At 41.5% G+C, this 13,346-nt stretch overlaps 1 protein-coding gene across 1 annotated transcript in view; it reads right to left on the reverse strand.

Annotated features, from left to right (window-relative positions):
- Nucleotides 1-13,346, reverse strand: part of LOC110076676 (sodium- and chloride-dependent GABA transporter 1-like) — a 45,501-nt gene that overhangs the window by 21,570 nt on the left and 10,585 nt on the right. The window contains exons 4-7 of the mRNA XM_078376291.1: nt 10,971-11,080; nt 9,102-9,234; nt 7,539-7,673; nt 5,449-5,552 (exon numbers count right to left, since the gene is read on the reverse strand). Coding sequence (XP_078232417.1) covers nt 5,449-5,552; nt 7,539-7,673; nt 9,102-9,234; nt 10,971-11,080 — 482 coding nt within the window. The remainder of the gene's footprint in view (nt 1-5,448; nt 5,553-7,538; nt 7,674-9,101; nt 9,235-10,970; nt 11,081-13,346) is intronic.

Here is a 13,346-nt window from a genome sequence, read left to right on the forward strand (position 1 = left end):
CTTGGTCCATCTTGCGCAGTATTGTCAGTTCTGAATGACAGAAGCTTTTGAGGGTATCAGGCAAGATCCTTTCTTATTCCCACCTGGAGATAATGCAAGTTGACCCTATATGCGTAAGGTTGATAAGAGCTGCAATCCAAAACATCTAGAGATATACACTTTGCCCACTCCTGAGACAAACCTTTAGTTTGATCCAATGGGTGTTCTGAATACGTTTCCTTCATTGTTTACCTCCAGAATCCAGTATTTCCCTTTAAAGACTGGAATTTCTGTTGGAGTTGTTACAATCTGGCATGCTGACTTTAGTAGGTTTGGCTGGGAGGGAACCTCCTGGGCTGGGATGACTGTTAATCTATCCAGCACTAACCAATTGTTTCTTCCCTTATTCTGAATTCAAAGAGAGCCCCACCTCTCTGCTCAGTGCTTTTTCTCTTTCTCGAGTTTGTTGATGCCTTTGCTAAAAGCAGTCATGTTTGTCAGTCTGCTGTTTGATCTGTTTAATGTAAGTAAAGAAATCTTTTATTCTTTTCCCTACTAATGTCTCAGAGTGAGTAATTGAGATTGCAAGTACCAGTTGGTTAGAAAAAGGGGTGGACTAAACATGGGAACTTGAAGCTATTCTGCTTTGTGAATCCATGTACTTTTGCTGAACAGATAGAGAAATTTAGCCAATATTTGAAACTCTGCAACAGTTAAGAGATGATATCCAATAAACAGCTCTGAGAAGGGTGTTTCCAAGTACAGGAGATATTAACAGAAAAGACCCTTTCTTTCTGGTGAACTGCTCTTGACACTGCCGATGGAAAAACTGGGGATTCACCCCCATAATTCTAGTCATCTAACTCTCTGAAGAAGTCACACTTTTAGAATTATCAGCCAAGCCCTTGTCAAATGATGTTGACTGCTTACGTTGGAGTACATGAGCTTTTTCTAATTAATAGTAACTGTGTTTTGCTCTGTGGATCTTTGCACTTCTGCTACACAGCTAGAGGAATTTAATCAAAAATGCAAAACGCCACAACAATTTCTTCTATGTATCAGAATTTATAAGAGTGAATAAGGATGGAATGACCAATTTAAGTCTGGACCATTTGAGGGTATTTATTTAAAGAGTCCATTCCATCCCCATTCCGACAGCAGTCTGTGCATATGGTATTTTGAACTGCACAAACATGCATTTTTTAAAACAATGCTCACCCTCCTTTATTTTGTAAGAATTTATTCTTCAAAGATGCATTTTATTCATATTTCACCTAAATTACTCACTTCATATACATTTTTTTAAAATTGGGGGATAAGAATCATATCATAAAACTCAGATAAAGGCAAAAACTGAAGGATAAATGCATTCTGACCCATGCATTGGTCTGAGTACCAATCAGATTAATTCATTTACAAATGTGGAGCACAGAATAGCGTCCCTCCCCACCCCCACCCCATTTCTACTCATTAAGAGACTTACTCTCTATGAATTTGTCTAATCGAAAGCCAGTGGCTGTTAATTCCATAAGTCAATTGGTGTGAAGAAGTACTGCCTTTTCTGTCTTTTGAATCCAATGCCAATTAGTGTAATTGGGTTATCCCAAGTTTTAGTGTTATGAGAAAAGGAAGAAGAAAAACTGTATCTCAGCCTAGTTTTCACTCCAACACCATTTGACAAGTTACACACTTCTGTTATACTCTCTCCCTTTTTGTCACTTCTGAACAAAACCCGCCCAAAATCTTTCCTCATACGGAACTTGCCCTGTACTTTTGTACATCTTGGCAGTCTTCCCTGTCCAGTTTGGGGCAGAGGAGTTCTAAGGATTAATAAAAATAAGTATAGTGTCCAATAATATAACATCTATCATACTGCCATGTTCTATGTTTTTATATTTTTTATGCTTTTAATTGTATTTATTGTATTACAATTTTATCCTCACTTCACTTTATGATTTTTGATCCCCCCCCCCCCCGTATTAATGTCATTATTTGCTGTTTGTTACTCTGGCTTCTTTTTTTATTAGTTGTTAACCGCCCAGAGTGGCCTTGGCTAACAGATATGTGTATATGTAAGTGTATATATGTGTGTGTATATGTGTATATATGTGTATGTATGTATATATGTGTGTGTGTGTAGCTTTGTGTGTGTGTGTGTGTGTGTGTGTATGTGTATATCTATATCTATATCTATATATCTATATCTATATCTATGTATATGTATATATGTGTATGTATGTGTGTGTATGTATATATGTATGAATAAATAAATAAACAGTTGTGTGCTTTGCATGGGTTAATATCTGAAGAGTCTTTAGAAACTGTGGCTGGTCCAGAATGTTGCAGCAGAGACACTCGTGGGCCTTGTCCATGGCACCCTTTTGGCCCATGTCTTGTAGCATCTGCCTGGATTGCCAATATTTTCTCTTAGGCACATGAACCTGGTGGCCTCCCTTTTGCTCAGGTGGAATGTCATCAGAGCTATTCAAGGCACAACTCGATTGTAAAAAGATTTTCAGCACCTTGGAGAGCACCTGTTAACATGCTAAAATGCAGAGCAGATTCATGGCCCCATGAATTGAACTCACTGGCCTCTCCTGGCTGGTTATTTTTCAAGCCCTAAATGGCTTGACTCCAGAATATCTTACAGATCCTTTTCTTCTGCGGGAGCCTGTCCACTCCTAAAGATCAAGAAATAAGGCTCTGATTGCTGCCCCAGCGACAGTGAAACTGTCACTGATGGCGACTGCTCAGCAACTTGACAGTGGTCTTTGCCTGGTGATGTTGGGCAGCACTTTCTCTGGCTTTCTTTCACAGTTTGCTGAAGATTATTTGGTTTTGGCAGGCTTTTGTCCTCTGAAGTATCTTATTATGCAAAAGAAGACAAAGAGTCTAAAGGTTTTTCCTGGGAAAGGAATTCCAAAGGTCCTGCTCCTGAGAATCCTGAGATGCTAAAAATGGCTCCCCGCTGTTTTTAGGAGCCATTTTTCGCAAGACAGGCACCCGAAAATGGCTGCCCTATGGAAGACAGTGAGTTATTCAGCCCATTGGAACACATTAACCAGTTTTTAATGTGTTTCAATGGGTTTTTTAAAAATTTCTTTTGATGACGTTTTCGCTCTACAGCGATTTCGCTGGAACGAATTAACATAATCAAGCGAGGCACCACTGTAAATGGATGCTTGACTAAATAAAAAATAGACTGTACGTGGCATGGAACATGGGGAGCTTTTCCAGATACACTGAAACTCTTGCTAAAAATACTTTGCAACTTTGTGAACTTTGAGAGAAGTCATTATGTCAGTGAGAGATGGGAACAAAAAAGCACGGAGAAGATAAAAAGATGCAGAACAAAGGAAAGGAAAGATAAAAGTTTGATTCAAATTTTCATGAGGTAGCTTTGTTGCCACCACAGATTCCTTCTCTATGGTTGGGTGGACAGTCTGATATTTGGCTTCAGGTGGGTAAGCTAAGCCCTCGTTTCCAGTTAATGGACTGAGAACAGCAACGAGTTTAAGAGGTTTTCCTTGTGAATGTTTAAAGCCTCTTCAACCTTCTCCTGGGATATCTCTTATAACGATGAATACGTGGACAGAAGCAAGAAATCTTTTTCTGAAGCAACATTTGATGCTCAGTGGCCCTAAGGAGGGCACTTAATAAGAGAAAGATTCTGCCAAGAAGAAACTAGAGAAGCTGGGATTTATAAACGGCACAATAAAAATAGCATAGTGTCAGACAGGAATTGTTAGACAGCTTTGGCGAATGAGGCAAAAATGTTGCTTTGTGATGATGATGACAATGGAGGAGAGAAGAAGAATTAGAACCAATTACCATGACATGTAATTTTTTCCTACAGTAATCTCTTCTCTGTGTTGGGCAAATCATCTGCCCCTAATTTAAGCACGGATATTCAGCACTAGTTAGGCCTCACTTTGAGTATTTTAAGAAGGATGCTATCAAGTTGGAACAAGTTCAGAGGAGGGTGACAAAAATGATCAGGGGGCTGGAAACCAAGCCTGATGAGGAAAGGCTGAAAGAATTGGGTATGTTTAGCCTTGAGAAAAGACTGAGGGGTGATATGACAGAACTTTTCAAATATATGAAAGGCTGTCATATAGAGGAGGAGCAAGATCTGTTCTTAATCATTCCAGACTGCAGGACGCACAACAAAGGGCTCAAGCTAAAGGAAGCCAGATTTCAGTTGAATATCAGTATGACAGTGGAACCAGTTACCTTGGGAGTTGGTGAGTGCTCCAACACTGGAGGCATTCAAGAAAAACTTAGATAATCACCTGGCAGATATGCTTTGATTGTATTCCTGCATTGATCAGGGGGTTCGACTTGATGGCCTTGTAGGCACCCTCCAACTTTACTTTTCTATGATTACTATGATTTCTATGAATAGGACGCATTGTAGAGCGTCTCGGTTGCTGTTTCCATATTGCTTTTTCTGTAGCTCTCTGGTTCAAAGATAGGAAGAAATTTGTTTTATGGATTACATCTTGCAGAAACACACAGTTAGCATTAGATATGGGTGCTTTGTGCTTTGTGCAACTTCATACAAAGCATGAAGCAGGGCACTACAAGTGATGCTGAGTTCCATCTCCCCCAGACCGGCTGGTCCACTTGCTGGGCTCCGCATGCTGCTAGAGTCTTTCTTTGACAGTAACGCTCCAATCCAAGCAGAAGCGCAGCTAGTCTTTCCTTGCCTCCTCAGGCAGCCAACCACTCTGGTGAGGAGGCAGAATAGGGAGTCTCCCTGCCTGAGTGGTTGGCTGCCTGAGGAGTCAGGGAAAGGCTGGCTGGACTCTTGCCTGGATTGGAGCACTGCTGCCAAAGAAGGATCCCAGCAGCATGCGGATCTCAGTAAGGGGACCAGCCAGTGTGGAGGGAGGGAGATGGAACTCAGCACCACCTGTAGTGCCATGCTTCGTATGCAACTGTACAAAGCACAAAGCACCTATCTCTTGTTAGCATGTCAATTGGGCACTGGGAGTGTAGGAGTTACATTCCAAAAAAGCAAATACTTCTCATGTCTCCTCTGGCTCACAACTTCTATTTATAAATAACGGAAGATGAAGGCAATTTTTGCATGTCAAGTACGTGGCCTGGGGATCCACTATTCGTTATGCACTGAACTCCATAACAAAGGTAAGTGTAGTAGGGATATATCCAGAGCTTGGAAAAGTTAATTTTGGACTGCAGTTTCCAGAATCCCTAGCGGCCATACTGGCTGAGGATTCTGGGAATTATAGTTTTTTTTAAAAAAAAATTCCCTAGCTCCAGGAACACCCCAATCTCAACACAATTTTAAAAAAAAGAAATCTTTTGGAATTCCATCTGTTCTGGTTTCCTAAGAACAGAATCATTTTTAAAACATCAGCCTGATTCAGCACCCCCACCCATATGTGTTGGACTACAGCTCCCATCATTCCCAGCCACCCCATCCAACATTTATACATAACAGACCTGTACACATTGTTGTGAAAGGTGTTGTAGCTTCCCAAGGCAATCAGAGATCCCAGGCCTAGACCATAGGAGAAGAAGATCTGTGTGGCTGCATCCATCCAGACCTGCAAAGGAAGAAGATGGACTGAAACTATATATCCTAACTATCACCTGACAGCTCACAGACAACAATGTATTGAGGGCTTGCCCTGGTCTGTTTACATAACTGGGATCATCTCATCTTCTTCAAATACATTATTGTTGTTGTTGTTGTTGCTGTTATTGTTGTTATTGGGGTAGGAGATAGTACATGATGCTGATGTCAGTATCCTCAATTTGATCTAGTCCTAATGCTCCAATATAGTCTCTAAGGCAGGTGTGGAGACCTCAGACTGAATTATGCCTTGACGGCATCTCGTTGCAGATGTCTTGGGTCCTACAGGTGGTCAGATCCTCTCTGTTTCACAGCTTCAGCTTTTATTCAGTTTTCTTCCCTCTTCTAAAAGGCTGAAACACCTGTCCTAAGGCTTAGTGACTGGCAAGGAAAGCTGGGGTGCCTTTGCTTAGACTAGGAACGTTTGTGAGACGGAACCTGGCCCTGGGGCTGAAAAGGTCTTCCTGGCTTTCCTAAGGCAATGGTGGACAACGTGCTGGGCTGCAATTCCCATCAGCCCTACTCATCATAGCCAGAAGTGAGGTATCTTGGGAGTTGTAGTCCAACATCATCACTTTGCTCACTCCTGCTTTCAACCTGTACCAGCCTAAACACATAGAATGCAAGCAGTGCTGGTGTTGTCTTGTAAGCCGCCTAGAGTGGTCTATCGACTAGATAGGCGGGATATAAAATAAATAAATAAATAAATAAATAATTCATTTCTCTTGAGCTTCCCCAGCTGTGAAGGACAGGCCTTTCCTCATAATTGTTAAAAACTAAGGTTGTGTACTCATATGGACATACAGAACTGTAGGCTAGCAAAAAAAGAAGAAGGTCATTTAATAGAAACTCTGAAATAGGGATCACACAAGCCACTTCTTATGGTAGCTCCATTGGCTGCCAAACCATTTCTGGGCACAATTAAAAAGTGCTGGTTTTAATAGGTAAAACACTAAACAGCATGGGCCCAATCTCAAAGACCATGTCTCCCATTATGAGCCTTCTTAGGTGTTAAGATAATCAAGGGAGGGCTTTCTCTCAGTCCCACCACCTTGCACTTGGTGGGGACACAGGAGAGAGCCTTCTCTGTCGCTGCTCCCAGACTCTGGAACTCCCTCCCATGGGAGACCAGACTGGCCCGATCTTTTCTGTTCTTCTGCAACCAGGTGAAGACTTTTCTCTTCAGGCAGGGTATCTTATTGTGACTGACTGTCTAATGGGGCCGTTTTATTTTTGTTGTTTCTTAATGTGTTTGCAGTTCTTGTTTAATGCTGCACATCATTTACTGTTTTAAGCTTTTATACTGTTCATTTTTTAATCACTGTAATCTGCCTTGGATCCTTTTTAGGAGAAAGAGGGGATAAACATATTTTAAATAAATACATAAATAAAATTAAAATCCAAGGCTTCGCGGCAGAAATGTCCCTTGAGCAGGTAAACAGGTGGAGGCCAATTCACCGGGCACAATTTCAGGGAATCCTCAGTGCCTCACTTTGATGACAGATCTGGGAGCCTCATATGTGAAACCAGACTGGATGATTTCAACCTGCCAGGCTAGCAGAAATGTTGTGCCCACGTATCTGCTGGAACTATCTACAGCTTGGCTGGCGACAGTGGTAGGAGAAGGAGGCAGTTAGAGCCTCACAGCACTTGGCAATAGGAAGCAGTAAGTACAGCAAAGGAAAGTAACTTTTTCAAAAATCACCATGTCTCTGAATCCCAGTGGATTCCAAAACGGTAAGTGTTCCAAGCTCTGGAGAAAACAGCGATTACGTAAAAAACATTGCCAGATGCAAGCAAGAGCCCTGAATGACAAACCAGGGCATTTAGGAACCATCATTTTGGGAACATTGACTTAAATAATTCAGTTCTGATATTCACTTTGGGTTTCATCACATTCTGGGACAACCGGCTGTTGTTGCATGCAGCCCTAATTAGTTCCGCAGGGACTACAAACCTCAGATTGGGAGAGTTTGCTAAAATCTGGTGTGATGTAAAAGAGGATTCCTTCCTTGGCTCCTGGCAAGGTGACCCCACGAAAGAACAGGATGAATAACATGAAGTAAGGGTATGTCGCCGAGAAGTACACAACCTACAGGACAGACACACACACACACACACACACACACACACACACACACACACACACACACACACACACACACACACACACACACACACACACACACACACACAAAGAGAGAGAGAGAGAGAGAGAGAGAGTTCAGAAATGTTGGTAAATATAAAACTGAAATGCATTTGCCTAAAAAGATATCTCAATATGCATTGCTATAATTATGCTGATAAATAATAGATATGTAAATATTTGATTAATGCTAATATTCAGCATTTGATAGCTAAGGATTCTGTAACAGCTAGTGACACGCAACAGATAGCATCTGACATCTGCGTTTGATAATAGCTGACATTTGCGAATCAGTTTTGGATGGTATCTATTGCTAACATATAGCAGCAGCTGCAGGTTACGAGCATCCAGCATGTACCAGTTGGAATGTGACTGCTGATGACAGGTATCATGCAATAGCTGGTCAGCAGTTGGCAAGGTCTGACATGCAGCAGCGCTCAGTATCTAAGATATAGTAGCTAGTAGCTGAAAATCTCTTAGAGTCGATGTATAGCAGCAGTTGGCAGTTGATGGTACCTGACAAGTACATAGCTATCAGTATGTAGCAGTATTTGGCATTAGACATAAAGAAGCAGTTAGTATCTAGTAGTATCAGAAAGCAGCTCTTAAATGGAATTTGCAAAATTTCTATTATTTTTTTTCAAACAAAACACAAGATCTTACATTGAAATGGCAAACTGTATTTCAGAAATATAGAGTAAATGTTGAATTTTGAGTTTAAATTTCATCACCAAAATAGGACATAAAATTTCAAAATTTAAATGAATCAGATCTCTTTGAGAGTACAGTACTAACAGTGAAGCCATATCACTGGGTCTAAAAAAAGGGTCCCAATCCAAAACATTGTATCAGTTTTTAAATGTGTTCCATTAATAATACAGCAATTTAAAAGGGGCCAGCATGGATTAAAAACCATCAGCTTGTTCATGTTCAGCGGAGTCAATTTGATGACTTTTGTGATTTTGAATTCAGGAGCAGTATCAACAATTGAATAAAAGCTGGACACCACACAAAGCAAATTTTAGTCATAGGGGCTGAGCAAAACAGACTGAAATCCTGTTGCTTAGTGTAATATGTCACACTAGAGTAGGCCCATTAATCAGCAGGGATTTGGTGAGTTAACTCCTCCACAAGTTCCATGAATTCAAATGGGCTTTCTCTAGTTGTAATTTACTACACTAAAGCAACTTGAGTAGGCCCATTTGAATCAATGGAACTTACAAAGGAATTGACTCACTAAATCCCCACTGATTCAATCGACCTACTGTAGCACAACTTACACCAACAGAATGCACTGTGTCTGCTGAACTGTGAACCGTGTCTATAGAGGAATGCATGCATAAAGGTTGTATTGGGGTATACAGCATAAAATACCTTCCCAGTCCATTCGACACCTTTCCAGATGGAAAAATACACCAGAACCCAGGCTAATGCGAGTGTGCCAGCCAATGGCCAGCGGACACTACCTGGTTCTCCCAAGCCTCCAGAGATCTCATGCATGTTTCTCCTGCAAGGGATTAGGGAAGAGATCAGAACATTTGACTATATTCGTAGACCCTCCCAGAGTTGTTGATGAGATGCAAGACATAGAGTTGCTTATGAAATGCTAAGAAGCATAACATTGAGAGGAAATAACACTTGGACATGGGTAAGGAGACCATTAATCACCAGAAAGGAGGGAGTGCATCAAGGAGAGACAAAAAGGGAGGGAGGGAGGGAGGGAAGGACATGGACACAGATTGCCACCTATTTGGCAGATGTGTATTTATGTGTACAGATTAAAAGTGGATACAAATTTTAGAAGGCTGCACACTTGGCTGTCAATGGTAAGGAACAAGGCTGTCAAGGGTTAGTAAACAAACAATGTTGGTGGGAGGAAATATTATTATTTTCCATGTCTATTTGCTCACTGGTTCTCTGCTGGGCAAACAAGCAGGTGGTAGGAAACAACACGAGAAAGAATAGGAGAACGGGGAGCTGGTGACAAAGGTAGTGATGGAATAACCTTGTTGACTGAGGGTGTACCGCCACAGCCCACCCAATCCTATCCCAAAGGTGGAAATAATACAGGAATTGTCATGGAACCCCTCCCATCTTAGCAGAGTTTAGGCAGATCTTGGTCCAAATTTTGAGGATCCATGGACATGCGGCCTACATTGCCCCTTTCTGTGCCAACCTCTTAATGCCCTCTGTCACTTTAGGTCCCTTGGTGATGATGGCACTGCTACATAGACCTTGGATGCAATTTGTTACAAACAACCTAATTAACTCTAATTTGGGGGGTAACAAGTCACATGACTAGAATTTGAGAAGTCACTTTTTAAGTGCAAATAATGGCAACAAGGCTAACACAAAAAAGTTCCCTATAAAATGAAAAATTCTAGGCTTTTCGGCTATAGCTGCCAAGATCTCCCTACCCTCATCTCTCACACAGGAACTGTAACAGTACAGGGAAAAAGTTCTGCTCTGCTCTAAGCCCACAATGTTAAGTTTTCCTCCAGACATCTCCACCAAATGAGGGACTGCAAGACAGAAGGCTGGTCATTTCATCTGCGGAATGTCCTTCCTAGAAAAGCTTGCCTAACTCATGGTCGTGGCATAATCTTACCAATGCCAATGTACCTTTTTAGTATCTTGGGCATTTAAGAATGTTTCTTTACTGGTTATAGATATCACTTTTTCAGCTCATTGCTGTTTTCACTTTTGTGCTGCATTTTTTAAATTCTTCCCCACTGGTTGAGGAATTCTGGATGCTGTTATTCAAAACCTAAGGTTTCCAAGCACTATCTTCATGGCAACAAGCATTGGAAGGGCCTTGTAAGGTGTCTGGTTGACTGGGTCCTTTCGTGGTGCGTGGGTGTCAAACAACATCCCCCCTGCTAGATGTTAATTCAGATGCCAACCAAATCCCAGACTGCAGAAAAGCAGAAAATATCCTATCAAAAGTTGATACTATCTACTATTTCATTTGTTTTGAAAGAATGCTCTGTTTCAGAAGTTGGATCCTTTGTCATCTGCCCCATTTTAAAAAAAGGTGTGCATGTTAAATATGGATGACTTATGACCTTTGTTACAGAAGGTAAATGAGAAGGTCCTACTGCTCTCTTCTCCATCCATCCATCCATCCATCCATCCATCCATCCATCCATCCATCCATCCATCCATCCATCCATCCATCCCCAGCCCCTGTATAGATGAGATGACCCCAATGATTGAAAAACCTGACTTAGGCTGGAGACGTACTCCCAGTACTCAGTCACAGCGCTGGTCAGGTTGGTGGTGTCATTCAGGGAATAGTTAGAGAAGCATCGGTCTGTGTTCCAGGGATTTCCACAGCTCTGCCATGGCAGCTCCTGGGGGTGGTGGAGAGAAAGGCTTAAAAGTAACACACAATTTCATACATTGATTTTCTGTTTTTCAAGCAGCTGGCAAAGGTGGAGGGCACATATTTGGCAACTCCATCTCCTTCCCAAGACTCATGTGGCCACAGCTCCAGGTGCAATGTTTAAAAGCTTGCATCTTTTCTAAAAAACCAAAACCAAAACAAAACCATACTTTACAGTGCAATTTTATGCATGCCTGTTCAAAAGTAAATGCCACCGAATTCAGTGGACTTCTCACTTTTCAGGTGATTAAACAAAACAGTTTGCAATTATGTGCAGGACGATTAGGCAGGAGGTAAACGTCCTGATTAAACTGAGTCACTGTTGTCAGATGTTCTGGGCTTCTGTTGTATCTCAAACAAAAATAAACAGGGTTTCCTTCATAAAACAAAACTAGGTTAGTCCTATGAAAGAAGATATGTTATGACAACCCTTTAATATTTTTAAATATTAAAGCACATTGGAGGGAACACTTTTAAGCAGGAAGACAACAAGAGGTGAAAGTCTTACCTGTGGATCCTTTTATGGAGAGAAAGGCAGCATATGATCCAAACCAGTGCAATGCAAGCAAAGCAAAACAAAATGATTCTGTCTTCTATGGCTGTTTAGTGTGGAAGAAGGCCAAAGAAATGTCCATACAACCGGCTCAAGTGATAGGCATGCAAATAGCTCTAAGATGAGGTTGTAGACTTATTTGATGCTCGCTTGCTTGCTTGCTTTCTAAATATTTGTTATCTTACCTTTCTCCTTAAAAGGACCCAAGGTGGCTTACATCATTAAAAGACAATATTAAAGCTGACAACAGTCAGTATACAAACTCTCAAAAAGATCAAACAACTACCATGCAAAAAAACATAAGCAACCTCAAAATGCATTCAAAGCAGTAAGGTACAAGAATCCATTTAAAAAACACATGCTGGCTCCCATTCACTCAGGGAAAGCCTGCCTGAAGAGAAAGGTCTTCACTCGCTTGCAGAAAGAGAGCAAAGATGGGGGTAACCTAGTTTCCTGTGGGAGAGAGTTCCAAAGTCTGGGAGCACCAGGTCCTTGTGGGGAAAGTAGGGGTCTTTGTGGATCAGTCCCACAAGCAAAAGACTGCAGCTTGCTCAAATACAGTCTGCTCTCTTCCCCTCCCTGTCAGCTTCCAGATAAGTTGGATGAGTTGCTGTGGTTCACGGGAAAACATCTAAGAACTTGTGGCACCTTAAAGTTTGCTCAATTTCATTTAGCACCACCTTTTACATAATTGAGACTACGGAAACTGCATTCCGTGAGATGCGTATCTTTGCACCGAATCTTAGGCCAGGTAAAACTTGGAGACTGTTGTGTTTGTTGTGACAGAATAGCACAACTACACCCTACACAAACACAAGTGGTGCATGACAAAAACAATGAGCAGATAAGATAGAAAAGCTCGCAGAGGTCTGGGAGATTCTTATGAAAGAGAAACTTCTATTTCATTGTACAATTATGGTTACTCAAGGACAAAGACTTGAATTAAAGTTCTGCAGGGGAATCTTCCCAACCCACTACAGTGAAATCTTTATACAAATGCGTACATTGTGTGTCTTTTTAAAAAGTAACATCAATAGAAGCTGCAGGTGTCTGGGGTAACTCTGGGGATTATCGACATATGCTTCAGAAGTGGCTAAACAATACAAACATCTTGGCAAGATGTTTGAGAACAGAGTCAAACAAAACAACAAATAAAATGGACAGAAGCACAGTACATTTCCAGCCTCCCAGCACTTGTGTGGATCTCTAAATGAAACGGAACCCCCTGGGCACAATAGACACAGATGCTTCCGAGGCATATTGATTGCTTAGAGAGTTTGCTCAAAGGAGCCCTTACAGTGATAACAATGGTCCAGCTGAGAAGGAAATGAATTATAGGCAGAGAGACCAGTTGGGGTTAGGCTGTTGTTCCTGCCCCCCCACCCCAGTTTAGGAACTAATGCTTCTGCTGCTTTGAAAGATGGTTGCATGCCTTCAACCATGGGTGATTCCAAGGGCATTTGGAATTCAACTGAGGGCTAGCAGTGGAGTAAATAAAATAGTTGGGGCTAGAGTGAATGCTGAAGTTAGGGATCCATGTACACACACGTTATTCATTGCAGGAACTAAGGCAATGAAACTTTTCCCCAGGGCATGACAATTTAGAGGTTGCCCAAATTGAGAAGTGACTCTACTGGTGAATGTTAGGAAAAGAATACTTCCTAGGCCAATAGTTCCCAAG

The sequence above is a fragment of the Pogona vitticeps genome, chromosome 5 (genome assembly GCF_051106095.1).
Source record: "Pogona vitticeps strain Pit_001003342236 chromosome 5, PviZW2.1, whole genome shotgun sequence".
Taxonomy (NCBI): domain Eukaryota; kingdom Metazoa; phylum Chordata; class Lepidosauria; order Squamata; family Agamidae; genus Pogona; species Pogona vitticeps.